The following is a 26,287-nucleotide window of genomic DNA, read 5'->3' as shown; positions in this document are numbered from 1 at the left end:
CCACACAGGGACACTGAAGCAGCATTCGCACCATGTGGAAACCACTGAGGCTGTTTGGTTTTTCAGAACAGCTGTCTTTGTGAACTCTTCGTCCCCAAGCTCAACTATTGACTGCCTAAATCCCTTTTTGTCTTTTAAAGCCCTAGCATGAGGATTTGGCAGCTAGAACAAGGTTGAGCACGACTGATACAGGAAATGGCCCGTGGCTGGACTGGCGCCTGCACGCAGCTGAATGGGGACACACACACCCGGAGCTTTAGCAAGGAAGCAGCTGTCACTCAAAACATTCAGTTTAATGTCACCAGCTGTGTGTTTCCTTGTTCTAAGTGTCTTGATGGTCTTTGGAAGGTAACAGTAATGGTGGGACACAGTATAACTCTGTCTTGACCTTGTAGTCGGGGTAGTTCTTTAGGAAGGGGGAGGAATTTGGGAAGCAAACTAACATTTGTTTATGTACCCCACACTGTGCTGGGCACTTTATTTATACATATGCTGCAGAGGAGACTGATTAAGACCACTGCCTGCGCAGGCCTGGGCACACCCCTCCCCCATGCCTCATTTTCCTTCTGTAACAGTAACAGTAGTAATAATACCTAGGCCACAGGGTTATGATGAGGATTAAATTAATTATTGTGCGTAAAGCACTTAGACCAGTGCCAGGAACATAGTAAGCGCTGTGTACATGTTTGCCACTATTTTCTTTACTAGTTAATTTTACGGAGCCCTGCGTTTCCTTTTGTGACTGAGGAAACTGAGGCTCAAGGAGATTAAGTCAATTACCGGAGATGGCAGAGGCTGAATCCAAACTCAGATTTATCTGACTGAACTGCTTTCTTCTCAGAGCAGGACGGGGCCTGCTCAACGCTATCGAATTCCCTCTCCTGCTTGCCAGCTCAGGGCTCAGTTTATTAGCTCTTCTTTGTACTGACAAGGGTGAAATCCTATATGACGGAGGTTCTGTCTCTAATCCCCCCATTCCACCCATCCCTGGCAAAAGGCCAGTGGTCAACTGTGTGGGGGTAAGGGGTTGTGGGAGGAGAAACTTCCCTCCTACACCCCCCTCCCCAACCATAATGGGTTTTTCTGATGTTCCGTATGCATCCTCTGTCAGAAAGCAGGGGACAATGTAACTAAACAAACTATTCTAATGAGGACTCTTATTATAGCCCCAGTGGATTTAGGGGGACAGTTGGCTTCCTGGATCAGTGCTGTCCAACAGAAATATAACACCGGTCATATAGATAATGAAAAATTTTCTAAATGCTATATTAAAAATCAAAAAGGCAGAATTAACTTTAATCATATTAACCTAATATATCCAAAATATTACTATTTCAACCTGGAATCTATATAAAAATTATTGGTGAGATTACCGTTCTAAATCCATTGCGTTTACACATACAGCCCTTGAGCCATATACCATGCAAGTACACCAGGTATCAGACACAAGGATCCGTGTACTCCAAGGGTCTTCTGTACTCATCTAGCGACTATATATACATATAAAACTGTCCCCTGCCCCTGTCTTCTTTCATGGGCAGATATTGTGATGGAAAAAAAAATGGCTGAAGGAGTAAAGTTTCTCCCCCTCCCCCAATCATCCCCGATTAGTGCAGGTTTTTCGTGTGGTCAGTAGGGATTGTCAGTAGAGATTTTTCGTGTGGTCACAGAACGTTTGTGCCAATCTGCACCCTTTATGCTTCTCACCATGCGGGCTTGGGCGTGATGATTCTAGAAGGATTCAGGCCAACCTTAGACCCTCACAAAGTCCTTCCCAGTGTCTTGTGCCCATGGGGACGGTGTGGCCTCTACTGACGACAGCACCCCCCGGAGGGGAGAGTAGCCCGATCTGCCAAGCAGACACCTGGCAGGGCTCAGGTTTCCTGGACCGGATGGCCGGCTGGAGCTCGGAGGCCCGCGCGGCCCTGGCGGGGCACAGGATGCACCGTCGGGCGTGCACATCCCGGGCATCCGCCCGCGCTCGGCCCCGCGGTGCAGCTGCCGCAGATCCGTGGGGGCAGCCTCCTCCTTGGGGCCTGGAAAAGGCACGAATCTCCCCGCCCGGGCCCCGCGTCCTCCCCCTGCGGGGCCGCGGGGCGGAGTTGCCCACCTGTCATCTGAGACGCCCCATGCGGGCCGGGGCGGGGAGAGGGTGGAGAGAGGGTGGGGAGAGGGTGGGGAGTGGGAGGGAGAAAAGGCAGAGGGTGAGGTAGAAAAGGGTGAGGCAGAACGTAGCGAGAGTGAGGAGAGAGGAGGCGAGGAGAAAAGGAGGCTCCTGAAAGCCGCGCGGAGAAAGAGTGAAGAGCAGAAGGAAGACTACAGGGGACCTGAGGCATCCAGAGAGGAGCAGGTAAGGAGAGACAGGTGAACAGGAGGGAAGCGCCGGGCTAGAGTGGGACAAAGGAGAAGAGACAAGAGTTAGTAAAGGGCTGTAGAGAAGTGAGGAGATAAGATGGAAAGGATGAGAAAGAGTAAGATTCGAGGGTGAGGTGGGGCCGGGGTCCTTCGAGGAGGGGCTGGAGAGAAACTGGGGCCGCCGCGCCTTTAAGGTTGTCAAGGCGACGGCTCTGGCCAGAGCGAGGCGCATTGACGTCAGCAGCCGAGCGCTGATTGGCTGCTTCTGGGCGGTTTCCGGTGGAGCCGCCGCGGAGAGCCGCTATCGCAGAGTAGAGCTGGGCTGGGAGCGAAAGGCTGAGAGAGCTCAGTAAGCCTCAGACTCATATCCGCAGTCTCGTGCCCGCCGCCTCCCATATCCAGGTAAGTGCAGACGACTAGGGGCCTTCGTGCGGCGAGCTTCGCCGCCCCGCTGCCCGTTTGGGGGCGCTGGACCGATCCAAGATGGCGTCACGGGGAGCGACCTGCAGGGGGACGGCCGCACCCCCTGGCCCTCCTCGGCCGGCGCCTCCCGCAAGCCTAATCCAGATTCTGCACCTCCGAGGCCATTTAGGCCCCAGGAACGGTGGCTCTGGTGCTGTGCTTCCCGGCCGTCCCGCCCCCCCACCTCCCGTCCGCACGTTCCCCCCCACTTCGCGTAGCTGAGGCCCCCGGCCCTCGGCCCTCGGCCCTCGGCCCTGCGCGGCTTTCCCGGCCCTCCGCGGCCAACGCGCCTCCGCCCCGCGCGCTGGGGCCTCCTCACTTGCCTTCCCTCATTTCCTGAAGGACAACACCTCGAATTTTACCGGCATTGGCCATGGTTTTCCTTGGCGTTTCTGGATGATCTTGAGACCTAGCAGTTCTTGTTTTCCTCTCTACTGTCTTCTCTTTCTCCTCCAGAAATCGCTTCTCCTTCTTTCCGGGTTTCCCTACCTTCCTCATCACCCTCCACGATTTTAGTCTGGCTCCTAAATTTCCTTTTATTCCCCTTTCACCTCCCTCCCTTTCCCGATTTTTTTTTTTCTCCTTCGGAGCCGAGCTGGCCACCAGGGTGGCCTTAACGATTAGGGTAGGATGAAGGATCTGCCTCTCTTCTTCATTTTGTGGCCATGACTGTGGCCTAAGTGAACTGAAGGGCACTCTCCCGTCCTTCCTCTCGAAAATGCGCTGTACCTGTTAACCCCTGCAGATCAGTCCAGGTGTGATGCCAAAAGGCTTAACTGCTTGAGAGAGTCCCAAAGGGTTGGTCTTCTCAGCAGAGGAAAGAAAGCTAACACTTTCTCCAGACAACTCCGTGGAAGTGATCCTGGCTGGTGGTTGGAGTGGGGTGGGGGGGCAACCTTAATTAGCAAGAGTCTAAGTGTTTAAAATTAATTTCCTAGCATGTAATCCCTTTGAAACTGAATTTTATCACAACTGAGTTTCCACACAAAATAATCTGTTTTCTTAGGTGTAGACACAATGCAGTGAAAAATTTTAAAGTATTAAATAATTTTTGGAGGGAGAAGTTACATTGTTGAGCTTTTCAGACTGAGTGCAAGTACAGAATCAATCTCAGTATATTCGGTTATTATTAAGGCCATGAAATTCGGAATTCCGGGGTTCACATGGTGACTGCAGTGTCTGCTTTTTGGTCTTTGTAATACATTACTTTATTTCAAGCAAAAAGCGGTTTCGTCCCTTAGAGCCCATTCCCCTTAATCTTTGAATTATTTCTCTGGTCAGTTGATACATGTGTTGATATTCCTGAAAAATGTCTGAATGTTTTGAAGTGTAAAAGATCTGATTTATCATTGCTCTTGTGGCCTTCAGTGTTGTTAGAAATGCATAAAATGGTACTGAAGGATAGCCTCAGTTCGCATGATTGACCCAGAAACATGTCTGGTGTTGTGTAAGTCCATCCTCAAGTAAATGGCCTTTTTCTTGTAAGTGTGAATTTCCCAAGTAGCAGGATGATGCTTCTGCGGCCTTGAATGTGTGTTGTCTGGGAGCTGCATACTTCTCAGGGTCTGTTAATTAACCTGCTCTTCATTAACCCTTAAGAAAGTTGCCAAAACAACATAAGTAATAGTGTAGCACTTGTAGCACTTTAGCCTGTTATTTTAGTATTTCTTTATGCTTTTACATGTGCAGGTTCATTTCAGTAGTTTTGTGTGCATTGTATTTGGAAAAGTCTGGTTAGTGCTGATTTTAGTTGCGGACCTCCCTTTTATCTTCTAATGCTACTTGTTTAGCAATTAGGCATTAGAAGGATAACAGTTTATGACTCTGTTGTTAGATTACTAAGCTTTTAATTCCACGGTAAGGTTAACTGCCCATTGTTATAGCCCTACTTTACTTCACATCAAGGTAGTTTGAATCTCACTAAGTGCAGTGTATCTACTGACTCTATGTAAGTTTAAAACAACGTATTTTAATATTTCCTGTCCAGATTAAGAAAATATTGTGACATTTTCCTGTCTAAATCTTTATAGTTTACTTCATAAGATACATATTTTTTCTATTAAGGATTTTCCCTCTTACCAGTGGGTTAAATGTGTTATTATTTAGGGCTAGAATCTGGTAAAAGACTCTGGAATAAAAGATTGCTTTTAAAACTCATCTGGGGTTTCTTTTATGCTTTAAAATTTTTTGATTACACTAGTAGTTGGCTGATCAGGTCCTTTCCCCCAGTGGTTTGCTGGGTGATATTAGGACAGTCCCTTGGGGTAGGAGTTCATATAGGGAGTGTCAGATGTTCTTCATTGTACTTACTTGCTTTCATTTAGAGCCTGCTTGTGTGCCCCTGTAATTCTCTGTCCTATTTACCATTTACACACTTCCCACGTCATTATAATTTTTTTTTGCAGGGGGAGAACTGAATGGAATTCCCTTAAGGGCCTGACTCCTCAGCAGTCCACCTCTGCAGGGGATAGTGGCTCATACTTCTTCCCTGGAGCTGAGGTTACTGCCTTTTGCTGTTACGTCTGCAGAGTCTAGATTCTGTAGCAAGAACTGAATGAAACACTTTGGAAGAATGCTGTTTCTCTACATATCTTCTTATTCCTTAGCTCCTACATCCCTTAAAAAGATCTATTTAGGGAGGGGAAGGAAAAACTCTTGTGAATCAGTCCTAATGAATTTGTTAAGTTTAAAGGCCAGTTTGGCATTTGCTCTCTATGAATAGTTTACACGAACACATGTGTGTTTTTTTCCTCATAGAGAACGAGAACCATGGCGTCTGGCGGTTCTTCAGCCAGTGAGGAGGAGCGCAGCCTCCGGGAGTGCGAGCTCTACGTGCAGAAGCACAACATTCAGGCCCTGCTGAAGGATTCCATTGTGCAGTTGTGCACTGCTCGGCCTGAGAGACCCATGGCATTCCTCAGGGAATACTTTGAGAGGCTGGAGAAGGTAAAAATAAATGTGGAGAGACGATGAGATGACCCAGACCGTTGTTAAATGTAATGCTATAGAATGCCACTGATTTGTATCTTTTGGAAGAAAAGGAATTCTGACCAAATGAGAAGTCTACAGTAGAATTTCAAAAAAGAAATGCAGTTAAGGCATTTGTAATTCTTATCAGAAAACAAATCTGTATGCTGTTTACTTGGCAAACAGGGTTTCCAAACTTGTGTTTTAATCAATACATAAAAGTTGCTAAATGAAAAAATGGACTAGATACAGTTGATTAAAAGTAGTGTAGCAATGGTGTGGAATGGGCAATTCTGTAGTTCTTGAAAGCAGTTAACGTATTTCTCTTCCTCAGCAAAGCAAGTAAACTTAAGCCTTATCCCAACTTTTAAAACCCAGGTAATGAAACATTTGAGTTCAGCTTGTGACTGATATAGCAGAACTTCTGAGTTAGCGAAGTTCTTTTTTTGGTAGAATGTATCTCAAATGAATTGACTGTAGAGCAGAGATCAAAGTTGATGGTTGTCAAAATTGTACTTATAGTTTTGGTCAGGACATGTTTCCTCTTTAAAAACAGTTAAACCAGTTTTTATTCTTTGTTTTTCATCCTCACTGTGTGTATATCAGTGTGACCCCAGCATGTGTATATGTTTTTCTAAGGAAAATGATAATTTTACATGAAAGACAGTGCTTTAGTTTCCTCAAGAAATGATGAACGAGAAAAGTCTGGATAGCTACATGTTTTGAGTAGTTTGTTTGATTTGCATCTGTAAATTTGTCAGATAAATTTATAGATTTTTGTATGCATATTGAAGTTTTGATATGGTTCATAATGAATATGAACCAATTAAGAGTCATTGCTTGGGTATATAATCATTATCTAATTATGTAATGGAAATATTTATAATATATCCCATTGATTTGGGCATTTCTTAATGGATATATTAGTGAAAGAATCTGTTTATACTAAGATTTTAAAAATATTCAGGTAATTAGGCATTTTCTACTGTTTTCTTGAAAAGTTCTTTGTTAAAATTGGTGTTTAGTACCATGATTTAGAATAATTAAAAATAACTAACAACAAACAACTAGTTCCTATTAATGTAGCCTTGCTGTCTTAGAATTGTAGTAGAAAGTATGGCTTTCTCTTTGTCTAAGCAATGTCCAAATAGTGTTACACTTCTGAGCCAGGCTGCTATGGGTGTTTTGTTCTGAGATAAAGTGCGTTCCTGGAGATCTGGTTCTGAAATGGGTCACTGTAAGGTGATCCCTCTTCTCTTTGGACATCAATAGACACCATCGAACGAGGGGATGAAGTTGGTGAGACATTATGTGTCTTTTTATAGGAAGTGTTGAATATGTGGTGGTGGTTTCAGAGCCTGTACTTAACCATAGCACTGATTAAGCACTATCAAGGGGGAAGGCAAGAAATTATTAGTCTCTTTGCAGATGGGATTTTTAGATTTAATGTGTGCTGGCTTCTTTACCTCTCAATGAAGGCTACAACTTAACAGACTTTTCCTGCCATGCAAGGATCTTTGCTTACTTGCATACATTTCTTTAGCTAGGACTTTAGGTAACTAGATTTTCAATTTTCCAACATGTCATTTGTTCTGTACACTAGGTGTTAGGTTCATATGTCTGAAAACACAGTCGTATTCTTAGGTCATATTCTCCCTCCCTGTGTTAACCAGGGGTCGTATTTCTGGTATCCTCAACTACTCTGTGCACCACAGGCTCTCACAGGTGGTCCATGGAAAGCTTCTGTGTTTTACTTCAGACCATAATCTGGAGTTCTAGTTCACTTTTATGATCTATTTATTAGAACCTTGCCTATCTGATAGATTAAAGGAATTTTAATAGCTATAACCATTGAGTGTTTTCTGTGTGACAGGCACCATGTGAGGCACATAGCACACACACACATTTATTCTTTGAAATGTGTGCGGTAGGTGATTATTACCATTTTACAGAGGTAGCAGATAAAATTAAGAATAATAAAGTAACATGGCTCTGATCATATAGTGTAATAGTTTATGTTGCAGCAGCATTTAACCCTCAAATTTCAGTGACTTAATACAAAAGGCCTTCCTTAGGTCTCAGTCATATGCAGCTCCTCTGGGCTCAGCATATCCTGTCCTGACTCCACATGTCTTGTTCTGGGGCCGAGTGCAAGGGGCAGCCACACTATTGGAGCATGCTGTTCTCAAGGCAGAGAGGGGCGGAAGCTCAGGGGGGCAGAGCCAAACCGTAGAAGCGGACATGGTATGGAATGTCCACTTAACATTGCATGGTCAAAGCAAGTTGTAAGGTCAAGCCCCAATTGGGGGTGGCAACTTTACTTACAGAGAAGAATGGACTGGTAGGGGCAAGGAGGGAACAAATAATTGTGGTGGGGACAGAATCTGAACATAAAACAGTAGAACATAATGGGGAGGGGGGTTTGGGAGTGTCGTTTTAATATGTGAAAGAATGAAGAGAGACGAGACTAACAGAATGACAACAGCATAAAGGAGGATATAGAAATGTGTCATAATACATAATTAGAAATCGATCTTGATAATGGGTCTGAGTCATCACAATTAGGTTATATCTGATTGCTGTTAAAGATAAGAATCCATAAAAAACTGTTAAAATCAAAATGCTTTTGGTTCTTCAAAATTATCTTAAAAATTAAATTAGAATACAGTTCCAAATGAGATGCTATTTGTGAAAGTCCAGTGACAAATTCAGGGGGTGGAATTTCTGTTTTCATTTATTGCTCTTACAAATGAAACTCTGGGGAGACTTGAGTTTTACAGTTCCGTGTTAATGTGGAATAGGAAGACCTTACCGGTTATTGCAGTTACAAGAATGAAAATGAAGTGAGTTTTCTAGAATGTATTTTTAGGAAATGGGTTACTCATTTGCACATGGTTCATAATTTACAAAAGGGTGTAACAATGAAAAGTCTCCTCCATTGTCTTCCTTAAATGCAGCCAGCCACTGGTCCATAGGCATGTGGGTGCTTACAGATAAACTCATATTTAAAAGCCTTTTATTTTCTGATGTGTGTGTGGCATTTCATTGCATTAGATACACTGTAATTTATTTCAAATTCATTCCGTTAATGACCATTTTGCTTGTTCCCAGTGTTTTATTGCACTACTAAAAACAGTGATACAATGAATAACTTTGTATTTATGTCATTTCACATATATGGATATTTTAGAGTAAATTTCTAGAAATAGAATGACTGGATTATTTGGTCAAGAAGTAAATACATTTATAATCAAATATACATATATATTAAATCTACTTTTGTTAATACATTTTCCTGATTGAGTATTTTCTTAATTGAAAATTAGAAAATCCAGAGAAATGAAAAAAATAAAGCAGGCCTCATCCTTCCAAAGAAGAAAAAGACAAAAATCAGTCATAATTGTGCTGATAGAAATTAACACTATTAATACCTTGATGGTTATTGTTCTGGACTTTTTTTGCTGCGTGTATGTAGTTCTTTTATTCGTCTTGATGCCAAAAACGAGGGCTGAGTACCACACAAGAGAAAAAACAAGCATCTCCTTAATTTCCTTTTTATTAAAAAAGTCTGAAATAGTAAATGCTAATAAGTTCATTTTGAATTTGAAAGATGGTTTTGGAAAAATAATGGCAAATGAGTTAAATGAGAAATAGTGGATAATACATTCTTCTTTTTTTATTCTTATTTTATATCTGTCATATAAACTCATTCTTTGCTGCAGACCTGAGGAATTTCTTTTTAAGGCTCTAGATTTGATAAATAAGAATGTTAAGGGATGAAAGTGGAGACAACTGTACTTGAACGACAACAACAAAAGAATGTTAAATAGTCCATCTTAGTTTTCAAATGAATTAATTGAACAGAAAGTTTTTAAAAGCAGGTAAACTTTTAAAAATTTAACTCCATGTGTAAACATTGAGAATTTTTGTAACTCTGCTTGCAGAAGTACCGTTATATCTGATCTAGTTTAAATTCTTGGTTACTGTCACATCATTTCATTATTTGTTTTATTTTCTGAGACTCCAACTAGAATTCCATGGGCTCAGGATTCTCCCCTATTGGTTTTTGTATTTCCCTTGCCTCACGTAGACTTGGCATGCAGATCTTGAGAATGCTTATGGAATGAATGAAGTAACCCAGCAATCTAGGTACTCCGGATAGCTTTGCTGTGCTGGAGTCCATTTTTGGGAGGAAGGAGGGTCTCCTGCTATCTGCAGCAGCTACAAGAACACCAATTCCCTAGGAGTTTGTTTTGCAGCTTATTACCATTGCCTGCATTACGAATCCTTGTTGTCAATGTTACCATGACTACCTTAATTTTTTACTTGCACGTTATGTGTCCTCGTACTAATGGCTTTTGTTCCTTAATAAGTATGACGTCTATTATCATCTGAGAAACAGGCCTTTCAGAATATTTCTTTTCAAACTCCACTCCATTTTTTCCCATTTGGAATTGACTTTTCACCTTTGGGTAAGAGGAAGAGATTTGAAATGACTTACCATTGGAATATGAGAATACCAAGTTCACATCCTGAAAAGTCTCATTTTGCAAATGTGTACTTTTTTTCAGGAGGAGGCCAAACAGATTCAGAATCTGCAGAAAGCAAGCACTCGTGGAGATTCCAGGGAGGATGAAATCTCTCCTCCGCCCCCCAATCCAGTGGTTAAAGGCCGCAGGCGACGAGGTGCTATCAGCGCTGAAGTCTACACTGAGGAAGATGCTGCGTCATACGTTAGAAAGGTCATTTTGGTGTCTAAACATTTGGGGCAGTGTTTTTGGGATCCACGTGGTAGTTCTCTAGTTTCCTTTGATGAAGGCATGCATGGTTTTGAATAGTAAAACATAAACTTGATAGGTCGTACACCATCCTGTGTGGTTCTTGGGTACTGTGATACTACACCACCAGAGAAAATAACTGAGAGAGATTGTAGAATAGTGAATAACTGCATTATGGGAGTCTTTCTTTTCCATGCTGTTTTGCAGTAGTAGGAGGCAGTATTCCTTTTTCTCTTGAATAAATGGTTTCAATTTTTTGACATCCTGTAATTCATGTTGTGGCTTTTTAACCTTTTATCCTATATATAAGCTTTATCCTAACTGGCTCTTCCTTAGAACCTGCCTGCCATTTTGAGTTATGCTATTAGCTTGAAGGGGAAAGAGAATTGTCCTGACTAGAGGCTGTGGAACTAACAGTACTTCATCACAGTTAAAAAAAATGGCTATCAAAAATGTCCAGTTTTGTATTAGAATAATGACCTTGGTCAAGGTGATTTTGGTTTGTTTATTTATTTGTAGACCGGGAACCAAATACCATCCTTTAAATACCAGCCCACAGGTCTGGCGGTAGGCAAGAGGACTAATTAGTCAATATTTCTTGAGTACTTTATTGGATCAAAAGTAGTATGTGTGTGTTATATTGAAAATATTTAATTCAGGGTAGTAGTTTAAATATCATAATGTAGCTTTTCATTTAATTGCATGCAGGTTGCAAGCATGAAATGTTATTTGACCTTCTATTCTTGTCTAGGTTATACCAAAAGATTATAAGACAATGGCTGCTTTAGCCAAGGCCATTGAAAAGAATGTGCTGTTTTCACACCTTGATGATAATGAGAGAAGGTGGGTACAGGTTCTTTGTCATACTGTCTTCCTGTATAGCTGTGGTCCCAGACTAGTCTCATCATTGTTGCACATTTTAAGGCTCATTATTCACCTGATGACAATCCCTGCTGAAAATCTAGGAGCTTGAATTTTGAGGTTAATGTTTGAAGTCCATAGAAGAGGCACATGAAATGTAACACGAGGCCTTCTGTCCCTTGCAGTGATATTTTTGATGCCATGTTTCCGGCTTCCTTTATTGCTGGAGAGACTGTTATTCAGCAAGGTAAGGGCTGCTGCTCCTGTGGCTTGCAGTATTATTCTGGGAGAGGAGACAAGACAGGAGGGTTTTTAAAAATGGAAGTTTGTTTTCCTCTTTCCGCCTGCCAGTTTGTGTTGTACTGCGGAATTTTTCTATTTCTTTTTAAAACTAAAATCGTCTGAGCCAAAAGACACACTGTCTCAAGGGACTAATATTTCCCTACCAAATACAATTTTGTTTATAGTAGCTGTTAAAGGAAATTCTTGCATTTTTATTTGAATGTTGAATTTTAGAATCATATATCTTATATATTCTTTATATTATTATTAACCACTTACAAAGGAAATAAGCATAACTCTATTTTCTTCATCATGTAGCTCATCTATTTATGAGGTTTTATACCTTCTAGTGATTCTTAACGTTTTTGCCTATGAATACTAACACAGATCTAATCTTTTGGGTCTGCTCCCCAGCCCCTCCTTTTTGCCTTTATTATATACTCTTGATATTTTCATGGGTCTTTATTACCCATATTATTTTCCCATTTGTGATAATCAGATATTTTGTTAGTTATAATTTGGGTTGGTTCTTATTTTGTTGTTACTTTGTTGTTATAGGCAGTTAATATTTTTGTACACATACATGGCTGCTTTTTAAGTTAGTTTTTAGAGATCTTTTTTCTTCATGAGGTGACTGAAAATTTGACCAGTTTTATGATTTTAAAAATATTGCTGGAGTTTTTTTTCCTGAAAGATTGTGTTAATTTATAACATACTCTCTTTTTCATAGCATCACTATAAAATAAGTTTATTATTTATATCAGTTGGATAGGTTTTTTTCTTTTGTGTTTCTTTAATTTGTAAAATGCTTCTAACTTTTTTGCTCTCCCCTCCTTCAGGTGATGAAGGGGATAACTTCTATGTGGTTGATCAAGGAGAGATGGATGTAAGATTTAATAAGAGCAAAAATATGTTGATAATCTTAAAAGTCAATGTATTGATATTTATCGCCTCTAAGTTTCTGAAGGGCTACTATAGCCCTTGTATGTCAAATTTCATCAATACCTTTTGCCAAATACTTTAATGACACAGAAAAACTGTTTAAAGGTAATTTCTTTAGGTAGGAAAGAGTTCAGAACCTGCCTGGAGCAGCGGTTAAGGCATGTGTACATGTGCTGTCGAGGGAGAGGAGTGGGGGAGGCTTTAGGTGCAGGCATCAGGGAACTGGTGCAGCTTTCTCGATTCTCGTAAGTTTTGCTTACAGATGAAGTAGGGATATTAATGGCATTGTTCTCAGGGTTATTAGACAGTTCTGTGCCTTACGCTAGTAAATCGCTTATTAATTAGCACAGTGCTCAGCCTAGTGCTCAGTAAGCATATATGGTTTTTATTAATGCTTGGTCCACCTTTTTGCCCTGATCTGTCAGTACAGAGTAACTTTGTCCTGTCAGGTGATTAAGCCAGGTAAATCACAGACCTTCTGAACTCATTGAACTCATTGTCAGAAGTACTTTGCTTTGTACTGAAAATGTAGTATGTAATATTTTAAAACAAAGTTCAGGGTTCTGACCCCTGAAAAAGATTTGTGGGTTTTTAATACTTAGGTGTTTATGTATGTAGAAGAAAATAATTCTTTGTCATTTGTATTTTAGGTCTATGTCAACAATGAATGGGCAACCAGTGTTGGGGAAGGAGGGAGCTTTGGAGAACTTGCTTTGATTTATGGAACACCTAGAGCAGCCACTGTCAAAGCTAAGACAAATGTGAAATTGTGGGGTATTGACCGAGACAGCTATAGAAGAATCCTTATGGTAAGACCATGGTTTTTGGAGTGTGATTTGGACTCCCTGTCTATGCCACTAGTATTTAAATTGAATAATATCACCAAAGTAAAACAAGAATATTACTTTTAATGACTAAATGCTTTGCATTAAGCTCAGTTTAGCATTATTCATTGTACCATTTGAGACAGTGATCTTTTAAAACAAAAGTTGGGCCAGGACTAACATGGAAGATAAATGCGGTGTATACGATAATGGTCTGCTCACGTCTGGAACTCTCTCCATTTGCTGATTACAGATAGTCTCATAAGTGCTGCTTCCAAGTACAAAAAGTTATTTAAGGCCATTAAGAAGTAATCAGCTTCCCTTAACTGAAAGTGGGTTATTGGTGTAATGCAAATGTCACCTTTCCTTTCGCTGAAGGAACAAACAAAATAGTAAAACCATTGGGACATTCTGCTGATATAGTCAGACTTTTGGGAACTTTGCAACACATTTATAAGGTAGCTCTAGATGTTTAAGTCCCAGCTGATGGTATTAGTCATCTTGAATGGTTTTCTAAATTTGTGTGGTACCCATCTGGCTATTTGAGAATATGCAGTTAGATGTACTTTGAAAATTTTCTGTATTTGGGGATGGATATATATGTGCATCAATATTTATAAATATATAAATTGCCAAGATAATTTATTGTGTAAGGATTTTTTATTAGTAGAGGATTATGTGGTCCCCTTTTTCTGCCAGACAGATGTATTTAACAAAATTTGCAGATAAGACAACTTGGTAAAGTTTGGTGCTGTGGCACTTTTTTTTGGAAGGGAGGGTCTATAAGTGGTAGCAGGTTTTTTTTTTTTTTTTTTCTTTTTTTTTTTGTGGAAGATTGGGGTAATGTAAAAGGACCCTGAACTGGAAATATATTCAGCTATAGCTATATATATTTCTTTTATTTTTATTTTTATTTTTACTTTTATTGAGAACTGATCATTTACTTTTTTTGCATCTCACTAATTGGTGGTGTGAGGAACTGTCTTTGGCCATGTACTTAGGGTCCCTTTTAGCAGGAAGTTGCTGAGAGCTTTTTATTGAGCTAACAGAGGGGCTTACCATCTTCACCATGAAGAAAAATAATCATGTATCAGGAAGCAGCAGCGACAAGCTATGGTTTCTCTTAATTTACTCGAAACTTATTACTCCACAGAATTATGTGATAATTACACATTTTTTTGACTCATGATGTATAACTCTTTTTTAAATAGGGAAGCACTCTGAGAAAGCGGAAGATGTATGAAGAGTTTCTTAGTAAAGTCTCTATTCTAGGTGAGTTTTGGAAGATTGCATGGAGAATTATTAAGCTGAAGTGTTAGCAGTACTTAAGCAGAATCTGTTGTATTTCATCAAAAGTACACTAGTTATAAATTCTTTTTTCACTAAAAATGTAAAACTCATGGAATATAGAGTTAAAAATTTGATTAAGTTAGAAGTAATTTTAAAGTGTTTTTAATTTGCTAGTATATGACAAACCTCTTGATTAAAAATGATTGGACCTGAGAAAAGCTTTCTGGAATTTTGTGCTCCTTGTTTCTCCTGGAGAGACAAAGGCTAAAAGTGTGGTCCTTCTGAGTACGGACATTTACAGTTATTCCTCCTGTCACTTCTGTTTCTGGTGCTCCATCTGTGAGATTTCTGGTTAAGGAAAGTGAGTATTTCCAATAATGTATTTCCTCTGTAGAGAGATTAGGTGTCATTTGCTGGCTTTTTCTGAAAACAGTGCTATAAGTTCTGTTGAAATTTTGGGTATAGTCTCTGTATTGTTAGAACCTGTTCTTCATTGAGGGAGGGGATAGTGATTTTTATGAGGTAGAATGTCTTCTGCCATTGTTTTGTTACAGTGAATTGATTTTATTCCCCCTGTTAATTGTCCTTTCTCTGAAATGGTTACATTTGCTTAGTGTCTTGAGTGTTAACTTTTGTTTCCAAAGGCCAAACTATTTTTTAGTTCTTGTTGGTTTGATAAATTAATTCAACTGAAGATTTAGATAGATAAATTATTTCTCTGAACCTCTGGAATAATATGGTTGGTGACACTGCTACGTCTGGGTTCTGTGATTGCAGGTTGAATTTACACTGAAGGCAGTCTAGGAATACCTAGTGACTCTGTTTCTGTATTCCTTTATCATTGGGCGTGGTTAGTTTAAATCAGCCTGGCCATGGGGGCTGCTGAAGTCAGGGTCTGAGGGTTGTCCGTTAGTAATAGGGTCTTGCTGAGACCAGAGGTCATTGAAGACAGGCACCATTTCCCACCTGAGACGCTACCAGAGTATTGAATGGACATGGCTGTATGGTTGATTCTCTTTATACTTTTTGTTTTGCCAGTTTTAGCAATACCAAATAATGTGGAGAAATTCTTTTGATTCTTGCCCTTCAGAGTCTCTGGACAAGTGGGAACGTCTCACAGTAGCTGATGCATTGGAACCGGTGCAGTTTGAAGATGGGCAAAAGATTGTGGTGCAAGGAGAACCAGGGGATGAGTTCTTTATTATTTTGGAGGTAAAGAACTCTGCATTTGATACTTTTTAAGAAGTCGTGCACCATAAGAGAAAAAGGGGTTAATTCTGATGTACACCCTTAGATTTAAAGAATATCTGACAATTTTATTTAAAAATTACCTTTCACTTTGAAATGCTGCTGTTTGGTTCTCTGTCAGGCCAACACATTTTAATTAGTTTGAGTCAGAATTCTGGAACGGGCTATTCATAAAGTAAGCCAGAATCTGACCTACTGAAATTAATCATCCTCGGGCAAGCTAAACAAACTATGGCATAACAGACTGTAATGATTCTGCATCATCTTTGTTAAAATCATGTGTTTGGGCCATTTGGCAACCAAGGCTCAAAGACAAGGATTTAAATTTTAAAAGTTACTATGTTTTATATCTTCACAGTCTGTGGAAATGTATAACAGATACTCTTGACTGACAAGTAGATCCAGAAAGTGAATTTTCTATGAATGTGGCTCAGTAGATGCTAATTGATATTCTTTAACCCTGGGGGCAGGGTGGGGGAAATCAAAGGACTCTTTCTGTGAAGGGCCAGCTGGTCAGCAGTTGAGGCTTGTGAGCCCTAGAGTTTCTGTCGAAAAGACTCAACTCTGTTGCCATTGTGCAAATGCTTTGGTAGACGCTGTAAAGGGACTGGTGAGTTGTTCTTATGAATTTACCCATACAAATGGGTAGCAAGCTTGGACCCTGCCTCCTCTAGTTTGCTGATCCGTCTGAATCCTTCAAGTACAAGTACCAAGTACCTTAGCTTGATGTGACAGCCCCCTAGCAGAGGCTGCTGGGTAAAGAGGAATTAAGCTCATGCAGTTACTCTCAGCAGTCCACTTTTATCCTGTGAACACAGGGGATGTGAAAAAACTGGAATCCTTTTTTTCCCAAAGTAGCTAAATTGTATAACATGTTAAAATGCCACTGGTGATTTTATTCTAGGGGACAGCTGCTGTGCTACAGCGTAGGTCAGAAAATGAAGAGTTTGTTGAAGTGGGAAGATTGGGGCCTTCTGACTACTTTGGTATGTAGATTTCCTCAGAATGAATATGTAGTTTAAGTCATCTTTCAGTGTGATAATCGCAGTACCATAATTTGTCTCCTCTTCAATTGTATTTTTTAATTGCAATCTTTTTTATTTTTTATAGAACTAGTGTGAGATTTTGACCTTTACTGAGTTAATAATTTAAGTTGGTGATTGTCTCATCTATCAGTTGGTTTATTTAAGCACAGGTGTGATGTGGCCTGTACTGAATTATTAAGAGAAATACGTATTTGTTTTCTCATTCTCAGGAGTGAGCCTGTAAGAAAATGTTTCCCATAGAAGTGAGCCCCCTCTCACGCCCCTCTTTCTCCCTTCTCCCTTCTGCAGGCGAGATAGCTCTGCTGATGAATCGTCCCCGTGCAGCCACGGTGGTGGCTCGTGGCCCTCTGAAGTGCGTTAAGCTGGACCGACCTCGATTTGAACGTGTTCTTGGCCCGTGCTCAGACATCCTCAAACGAAACATCCAGCAGTACAACAGTTTCGTGTCACTGTCTGTCTGAAATCTGCCACCTGTGCCTCCCTTTTCTCTTCTTCCCAGTCCGTGCTTCACTCTTGCAGACTGCTTTATTTTCCCTGTTCGCAGCACTATGTGGCCACTGGCATTGCAGCTTCTTGTCTGTTTATATTAAAAGTTGCTTTTATTGCACCGTTTTTAATTTGGAGCATTAACTGAATGCTCAGACGCAGTTAAATAAATAGAGAGTTCTTCAGAGACTTCGCTGTTACTGCTTCTCTCTGTGCAGTGTTAGTGTTCAGCCTGGGCAGTGCGTGTTGTGCCGTTTGGTGAGGGCAGATCCCCGCACCAAATGCATTACCATGGAGTAAGGGTGTAACAGTGCGAGATTTTCTAAGTGATATGATTTTCCAGTTATCATAAATATATTTTACACTGTGGCCATATATGCCATACTTTACAGAATAAATGATTTCTCATTAAGCTCTAAGGTTTAGAGCTATAGGATATAGAATAACCTTAGAAAGATATCTGCCTGTATTTAAACTAGATTAAGGGTGGAAAAGTGCCCATTTTTGCTAATGATCAGATGGATATGATCTGTTACTTTTTTTCCTCTTTAACCAGATTTTTGTTTGTTAAGCTAATTTGCCCGGTATTGGTTATATCTTGTTTCTGCTCCAGTTCTGAAATCCATTTAGGGGTGGCTATCTATACCTGCCTTTTAAGTTTGAAACGGAATCATAGGCTGCAAATATTGATTATGATTTAACTACATCTGCCTCAGCTCACAAATTCTGATTAGACCTTCATTTATCCAGCTAGTGCCAAATACTGATCATCAGATGCTGAATTGAGAATAAAAATTTAAGGTCTACACTTTTGGTTGTTAACTTGGAGCTTTTGGTCAGTGTCCACCTTTCTGTGGGCTCCAGGACAGTCTCCTGTGCACATTCAGCACTGACTCCAGAAGGCTGGATTTGCCGGCAGCAGACAGACTGTTGTATGGAACAGATGTCAGGAAAAGGGAGGTGCTGCTGCTAAAGGGAGAAATGCCAGGTGGACAGAGTTCATCGCTGGGGACTCTACCCCACTAAATCCACTGGGGCAGGGGATTTGGGAAGAAGTTTCCTACTTTGGTTTGACCTTTCCCCCCGCTTTTTTTGCATCAGCTAGAATTTATGGTGGGTTGGGGGTGGGGTAGAATGTGTCTGTGTTGTTTCAAATTGGTCTAAAAGGCCACTCTGCTGAAAAGTTCTGCTTTCCTCTCTAGCATTTATTTCTCTGGCAGGCGTTTTGTTTTTCTAAAGTAAGCTTCTGTTCTGAGTCTTAACTGTATCTCAGTATTTTCCAGCCTTATCAACCTTATGTGTTACATTATTCCATGTGCACCAATGATACCCAACAGTTTATTTTTATTATGTTACTTTTTTAAACAAAATATCACAGTTCTGTAATGTAGGCACTTTTATTTTCATCGTGATTTCTGTGTAATGTAGGGCTGTAGTTGGGAGTGACTGGCAAGCATTTTTCCGTTTGTACGCACCTGGCTCTGATTACTAATCCCCTCTCCTACCCTTTCCCGGGTTATTTAAATTGGCCATGGTAGATTTTTTTTCCATAGATTTGAACAGTTTTTTGGGTTGTTACTACTAAGTTGGGAGTATAAATCTGGGAAAGAGGTTTTATTTACATCTTAGTGTGGGAGAGAAAGCCACCTTATTACACATTTTTTATGTTTAAAAATAACCTATATTAAATGACAGTTTTCTGATCTATACTTTGTGTTTAGCTACCTTTTTATATTTAACAAATTAAAAATAAAAGTTATATTCCTGTTAGCATAAAGCTTGATTTGATCTTTGTTTAATGCCAAAACTGTACTTAAGTGAGTTATTTAGAATGCCATAACTTGCGGTTTCATATATGTACATAATCATGTTCATGTATATTTAGATACAAACAATGCTTCCTGAGTTTTGCTCTTAGGTCATTTGGCTTGCTGTTTACTCCCTTTTGTAGTTTTTACTCTACGAAATTTTAAGACTAAATTTAAAAATTATCACATTTAAAGCTTTATCTTTGTGCAATCTGATTATATGTGAGATATCACTATTGGCATAATTTGTCTTAGTTGATAATCACGACTTTAGAAGTCATCATTTCTGGGCTTGCTAAGTGAATTTCTCAGATCTGTTGTTCTAGAAAGTATAGGTGGCCAAAGGACCATTTTGTATTGTTGCCTGGTTACTAGTCTGATTATTCTGTGCGTGCTAACATACTCTATTCTCTTTGTTATAGATTGTCTTAATGGTAGGTCAAGTAATAAAAAAGATTAAATAATTTAAATTCTTAAATGAATTGGTTTTTATTTCCTTTCTCCTTTTCTTCTCCCTCCACCTCTCCCCTTGGGATCTGCCAATCTGGTGGGCAAGAATGAAAATCGAAAGTGAATTTTGGGGTTCATGTTTTAAAAAGAGTCAGTCATGTGTTTGTTTACAGTGACTTTCAAGCGGGTTTGTCCAAGACTGAGCCTGAAAACCTTGCCTGAGGTGGAACTGAGGAGTCACAGCAGATCTGTCTGTTTCCATAGCGGTGGGAGGGAGAAATCAGCTCAAAAGATGTGGATTTCCTTTTTATTGAAGACTGGTTCTCTGGCTTTGGAACTTTCCCAGGCTTAATGGGGAAACGTTATTTCTGGGTCAGCATACTCTTTAGTTTAAATTTAATAGTCCCTTAGATATTTAGGTGTGTTTATATATTTTACACATGTAACATCTTATTCCTGACGTCTGTTCCACAGATTTCTGGGGAGTGAGATGATTAAGCTGTACTCACTAGTGTATTAATTTCTGTACATCCAGTGAGTTGGAGATACGCTGTGTTCTAGAACAACCTTTAATTTGCATTGCTTTGCAACAGCTTGTCTGGACTCAGTAATCCCTTCCCTTCAGCTAACTCACTGGAGTGGGAACAACAGAGTCAACAGGGTACAAATAAAAAATTTCCTAGGTTGACCATACTGGTTATAGTTGAACTCCCTCTCTAAAACGCTGGCTCACTGAGAATTGTTTTTTTGTTTTTTAATGCCTTAAATACCAACATTTAAAAATTGAAGTAACATGATGTCAGTTTTCTTGGTACTGCTTTATCTCCAACCACAAATTAATAGCTGAACTCTTTTGGTAAGCCAACCTTGAGCAGCAGTTGCTAGGTCACCATTCAGTATATCCCCCAAAGTAGCTATCATTATAGTTAGTAATAAAGTCTGTACATAGGAAAATTTAAAAGCAGGGGAGGTGTGGCTCAGTGCATTGAGCACGGGCCTGCAAACCAAATGGTTATCAGTTCAGTTCCCAGTCCGGGCACATGCCTGGGTTGCAGGCTGGGTGCCCAGTGTGGGGTGTGCGAGAGGCAGCCACACATGTTTCTCTCCCTCTTTCCTTCCCTTCTCTATCTGGAAATAAAATCTTCAAAAATAAAAGGGGGAATCATAAATCTTTCTGCTTATCCTATTGAACTTTTACACAGACACCAGTGTTATGTACTGATAAAGTTAGAATTTGCTTATTGGCATAAGTTCAGAGCTGTGACAACTCTTACTCTGCTGTGATTACCAAAACTACTAATGGGTATGATACTTTCATTTTGTGAAAGTTCTGCCAGTTGAGCTCAAGTAGATATGTGATTTTAAAATTTACCACTAGATGGAGAGCTTTTTTGTCATTTTTGTTAATCTCAAAATGAGTTACAGTTTATTCTTGTTCACAGATACTGTAGTGAATTTGGTGTATTTGTCCATTTGGCTAACATTTGCAACCCCGAAATGAGTGCTCACAGCCCGTCAGTCACTTCAAGACGGGCCCACTGCACGGGCCCCGCCCGGTCAGGCTGAGCAAGATGCTTGGCCTGTTTGGGCTCTCGGACTAGAATCAGATGTCTCTTTCATGGTCTATTTAGTACCACTTTTTTGCATTTTTGTGCTTTCTGTTGGTGATTTTGCTGTTTAAAATGGCCCCCAAGTATAGTGCTATGGTGTTGGCCAGTATTTCGCAGGGTAGGGAGGATGTGGCGTGCCTTACAGAGAAAGTGAGTGAGTTAAATAAGCCTCAGGTATGAGTTACATGCAGTGCTGTGGAACACAAGCTTAATGAGTCCACACTGTGTTAAGGTCTCTTTAACGTACCTTAACACATAAAACAAGATTATGTATTGACTGGTTGACAAAAATGTATCCAGAGGCTCACAGGAACCTAAACCTTTGTATTTTCCCTAGGGAGCAAATAGTTCAGTATCCATTAATTTAGTGTCTGGTGACTTCACAGATGATCCAACTACCACAAATAAGAGAATCAACTATTTTTTACACTCTTCAAATGCAAGTGTCCTCCTGACTTAAAGGATATGTGAATTCTCTAAATGCTTTTTCTCTGCCAAGTGACATGCTCCAGAAGTCCCTTTCACTTTTTAGTTTGCTATCAGTAGTAACAAGAACAACTTTTACATAGAGACAGGAGGATTTTTACATTGTGGGAAGTTGAACAATGGTCCACAAGGAACATGGTAGAAGAACTTGATAGTTCTAAGAAGAGAGTCATGTTTTCTGCTGTTTTTGACAAATGATAGAGCCTTAATTTTGCTGTTAGTGAAAACTTAATAGAACGTTTAAGATAAGTGGGTAATTAGGTATCTGGGTACTCTACAGATTGTGGTCAGATTCAGTTCTCTCCCTGTAAAGTACACCAAATTTGTATTCTAGGCCATTGGAAAACCAGTATGTTGTCACAAGAAAGGCCCTGCGAGATGGAGCTGCAGCTTACCTTTCTGAGGCTCTGTACTTCGCAAGTCCCAGACCACTGTGCTCTTCTGTGAATGTCTTGCACGGACATGGCTCCTCCTGTGTGAAATTTCCTGGTCCCTCCAAAGGGCATTACTGGCCTGAAGCAGGCAAACAGGTCATGACGTGGGAGGCCCTGGGGTGCAGCACTTACCTCTGTAAGGGAGGTCTCTGCAATTCAGGGTCCTCTATTAATGAGCTGACTTTTTTTTCTTTACATAACTTCAGCCCTGGCTGGGTAACTCAGTTGGTTAGAGCATCGTCCCTATACACCAAGGTTGCCAGCTCGCTCTCTGGCCAGGGCACATAGGAGAATCAACTGATGAATGCATAAATGAATGGGGCAATAAATCAATGGGGTGTATTTTTCTCTCCCATCCTCTGAAATCCATCAATAAAAATTTTTTTTTGAAAGCAATACAACTTCATAAATTGGGCAAGACTCTGCTGGGTGTCTGTGCTGCCGTGGGAAGAACACTTGGGAGTAGGTGTGAGTCCTCCAGCTGTGTGGTTTGCATCAGTCTCGGCGTGGTTTTCCTTCCGTGTGCATTGGATGTAGGGGACTCTGTGTGTTCAGGAGGACTGGGAACCTGCGTGTCTGTCCTCACGTGTGGTTGGAGCCCAGTGAGGGGTGGAAGAGGGACGTGAGGTTCAGGGGCATTGTGCTGTGGGGCGTCAGGGTGGGGCAGAGACTCCCTGCTCCAGTCTGTGCTGTCTGGGCACACGGCAGAAGTGGAGGACTTCCCTAGCTCTTGACCTTGTACCCTGTAAGTTGATACATAACCAGGAGTTTTCACTTGTTGACCGACTCAGCCCTCCATAGCATGCCTACTTTCCTGGCATTTTGTGTTTTTAGTTATGGATTACGGAATAAGAAACAGCCTCCTATTAAAGGAGTTTCGGACATCAGCAAGTCAGTAGGTCGAATGTGGAGGAGACAGGGAATCCCCGATAGACCCACTTCTGAGGGAGGTTTGCAAAGTAAGCTTGGTTTAGTCCTTTTTGAGAAAACTGCTGGCAAGGGCATCTGGCCTGCCGGACCTCCAGATGGCCCCCTGCTGCTCTTGGGGGGCAAGTGGGGCACAATTCCGGGATCTTGGGGGGGAATTGTGGTTACTGAGCTGGGGTGGGCCCTGGCCCTCCCCCGCCTCAGTCTGGGCTCATGTAGCTGCTGGGCCTGGGTCTGTGCTGTCCCACCTTCAAGGCCACCCCTGTTCCCTTTCATTGGAATTCTTCCTGTTATTGGGTGCTAATTTTGACATCCTTGATGTTATTTCTATTGATATTTAGATAGTCTTCAGGTTGAAACATCCCTTTTCTGATATCCTGAGCAAATCCCTGTTACTTTTACCTCTTGTGATAACATTTCTTAGAAATTACTCTAGAGGACCAGTCAGTAGTGATTATCATCCTCAGGTTGGGCCACGTTGACTGGAATATAAGTAGAAAATGTGAAGTTTACTTTGAACCAATTTGAGAGTTAGTAGTTTTAGATTTCTTTGTTTGCTCGTGATATGCCAGATGCTTTATTGGGATTGGGAATTACCCTTGTAGGTACAAAGAGTCTGGAGGTTTAGTTAGTGTCCACTGGATGTCCTTTTATTTTATTTGTAACAGTGAATACTCTCTTCTGGGAACAAGGTTTCCAAACCTTTCAAGCCTGCCGTGTACCCAGATTTATCCTGATTTCCCAGTGGGCCCAGGAGCTGGCCCGTGGCCTTGGCGAGGCCGTGCTTCCTGAGCAAGAGGGAGCCAAGGCCGTCCACTGGAGAAGCAGCGTGCCAGGGAGGAAGGGCCGGTGAAGCCCACTTCTGCTCTTTCAGAATCATCCCAATGCCCCGCCTGCTTCCCGAGCTCATGCCCCAAGACCTGCCACGTCCCGGGGGCGCGTGAGCATGCAGTGGCCCACACTCGGGTCCACTGCTGGCTCCAGGGGTAGTACCTGCGGCTGGACGGGTCCAGCCCCTAGCTTGGCACGTTAGCCTGGCCAGAGTCTGGGGCTGGCTGTTCTGCTGGGCCACTGGCTATGACGCTGTGCTCTCCGTGGGCCTCCACGCAGCCCTGCACTGTCCTTAGGATGATCTGGAGTCTCCGGTCCAGGGCGAGGAGGTGGGGCTCTGTGAGGACAGGGGCGAGCTGGTCCGCCAGCAGTGACTCCCGCATCACGTCGCTGAGTCTGTACTTGGCTTGAGCCAGCAGCTGCAGGTGCAGAAGTGTTTTCTTTTTTATCCTGGGAGGGCAGAGGCATAGGGACCACGTAAGTCAATGTAAAGAAAATAACTAACTTCCTCCACAGGAAGCCGTCATAGCTGATGTTCTGAGAGCCTCTCCCTGAATGTCTTAAGCACATCTCAGTGGAAACCAGGTAAAAGGAACGACTGAGAGATGACCCAGTATTCTGCAGCCCTTTTCCAGTGGCCTTTTGGTCAAAGGCCCGCGGAGCCATTTGTACTCTGCTGGTTGTGATGCCACCCAGTAATGCTGGACCGTGAGCATCTGACGTTGCTAAGGAAGTCTGAAGTGATAATGGCTTTCCAAGGAGATGTAAAGCTACGAGAGGTTTCCTGTAGCGAAAGTGATGGCAGTTGCCACCTCAAAAGCCTGGTGACAGCCTCCCAGTTGCTTCTTGGCAACTTTATATACTTCTCGGTGTCAGATTCTCAAACCAGAGGGGTGAAGTGGGGGTGGGGCCAGCCTCGCCTTAAGGATTTTGATTTCACACAGGAACCTGACTTGGACTCAGATGCCTAAGCAGCCTCGTCGTCCAACTTTGGTCATACACGGCCTGCCCTCCTCGGGAGGAGAGGAAGAGAGGCGGGAGGGGGGCTCGTGTGCGTGAACCCAAGAGTGGATACAGAAAATTCAGGCTTCATTCTGAGTTCCAGCTGAAAGTGAATGAGATGATTTTGCTACGTGTGAGTCACAGATTTCTAATGAGCTCTCACTGTGGCTGAGCAGCTGGGCAATTTCACAAGCCTGGTGAGACCAGGGAGACAGAGAAGTAGGTCAGAGGTCCTCCAGAGAAATGGTGGCCGAAGGTGTCAGTACTTCTTTCAGTCTGACATGGGCTTGTGGGGCTGGAGTCAGAATTTTACCTAGCTGGTGATCAAGTAGTGATATTCATGAGCTTATGTGAGCGCCAGGCGAAGCAGAGGGCTGATTAGTCACACACAAGACAGGCTCTGCCAGAGTGGGTGATTATTATCTGAGTGGGCTAAGGATTAAAGTTAGTGATTGAAAGGCTTTTTTTTTTTTTTTTTTAAGATCCTAATTCATCCCATGATGAAAGATGAAAGACTCTCAGCTGTCCTTGGGGAAAATTCCGTCAGTGGTAATTCCTGTCATTCCACCCACCCATGCCCCAAACCAATGAAAACTGAGTAAGAGCCTCAGAACTTGGTTGCAAGCAGGATGGAGTGTCACAGTCGTGACCCGCCCTTGAACCGAGAGCTCACCTGCAGCACTGGGAGAGTGGCGAGAGGATGGAGACTTCGTCGTGGGAGTGTCGTCCAAACCTAGAAGACACGGGTTTTCGTGGGTGGCAAGCAGCACCCCCCTTCTGAATGGTTCTTCCCTCCCTCAGCCTCTTTTCTGAAGCACAGCTCGGGGTAAAATGCCAAGGGTCTTGGCAGCTGCCCCTGCAGCCTCTGTCCTCAATTAGGTCACAAAATTCTCCGTCTAAAGGAATTGAAACCAAACATTCACCCGTTCACTCATTCACCAACTGCAGAGGGCCAGACACTGAGGACCTGCCACGTGCTCTGCCTCCAGGAGTGAACCTTCCAGTAAAAAAACCATGGAAAAGTCCAATCTATTTCACTGGTGCTCTTGGGGTTGAGGAGACATAAGTGGTAGTTTACACAGATCAAGAGAAAAACAAGTGGGGCAAGGAGACAGGGAACATGACCACAAGCTCCTCATTCTCGGACTGCTGGTTCCCCTGCGCAGCTGCAAGGGGTGCGGCAGGGCAGGGGGAGTGG

At 41.9% G+C, this 26,287-nt stretch overlaps 2 protein-coding genes across 4 annotated transcripts in view; one reads left to right on the top strand and one right to left on the bottom strand.

Moving 5' to 3' along the window:
• The first annotated feature begins 1,971 nt into the window (after positions 1-1,971).
• Positions 1,972-19,819, top strand: PRKAR1A (protein kinase cAMP-dependent type I regulatory subunit alpha). 3 transcript variants are annotated; one of them, XM_028519181.2, is made up of 11 exons: positions 1,972-2,350; positions 5,575-5,763; positions 10,356-10,526; positions 11,314-11,405; positions 11,609-11,670; positions 12,545-12,591; positions 13,298-13,456; positions 14,683-14,743; positions 15,852-15,973; positions 16,914-16,995; positions 17,344-19,803. In XM_028519181.2, exons 2-11 carry the CDS (start codon positions 5,587-5,589, stop codon positions 17,514-17,516), a joined length of 1,146 nt encoding a protein of 381 aa, XP_028374982.1. In that variant the 5' UTR covers positions 1,972-2,350; positions 5,575-5,586; the 3' UTR covers positions 17,517-19,803. The 3 variants fall into 3 exon arrangements, with proteins under 3 accessions (XP_028374982.1, XP_028374981.1, XP_035889343.1); XM_028519180.2 differs by lacking the exon at positions 1,972-2,350 and adding an exon at positions 2,602-2,757 and having other exon boundaries at positions 17,344-19,819; XM_036033450.1 differs by lacking the exon at positions 1,972-2,350 and adding an exon at positions 5,223-5,316 and having other exon boundaries at positions 17,344-19,704.
• A 4,068-nt stretch (positions 19,820-23,887) lies between these two features.
• The window catches only part of FAM20A (FAM20A golgi associated secretory pathway pseudokinase), a 31,456-nt gene continuing 29,056 nt past the window's right edge, over positions 23,888-26,287 (bottom strand). The window contains exons 10-11 of the mRNA XM_028521693.2: positions 25,763-25,822; positions 23,888-24,537 (exon numbers count right to left, since the gene is read on the bottom strand). Of these exons, the coding sequence (XP_028377494.1) occupies positions 24,273-24,537; positions 25,763-25,822 (325 nt within the window). The 3' untranslated portion in view covers positions 23,888-24,272. The remainder of the gene's footprint in view (positions 24,538-25,762; positions 25,823-26,287) is intronic.

This window comes from Phyllostomus discolor, chromosome 8, assembly GCF_004126475.2.
Source record: "Phyllostomus discolor isolate MPI-MPIP mPhyDis1 chromosome 8, mPhyDis1.pri.v3, whole genome shotgun sequence".
NCBI classification, from domain to species: domain Eukaryota; kingdom Metazoa; phylum Chordata; class Mammalia; order Chiroptera; family Phyllostomidae; genus Phyllostomus; species Phyllostomus discolor.
The sequence above is the reverse complement of the archived record's forward strand: the minus strand, read 5'-3'. Positions and strand labels throughout refer to the sequence as shown.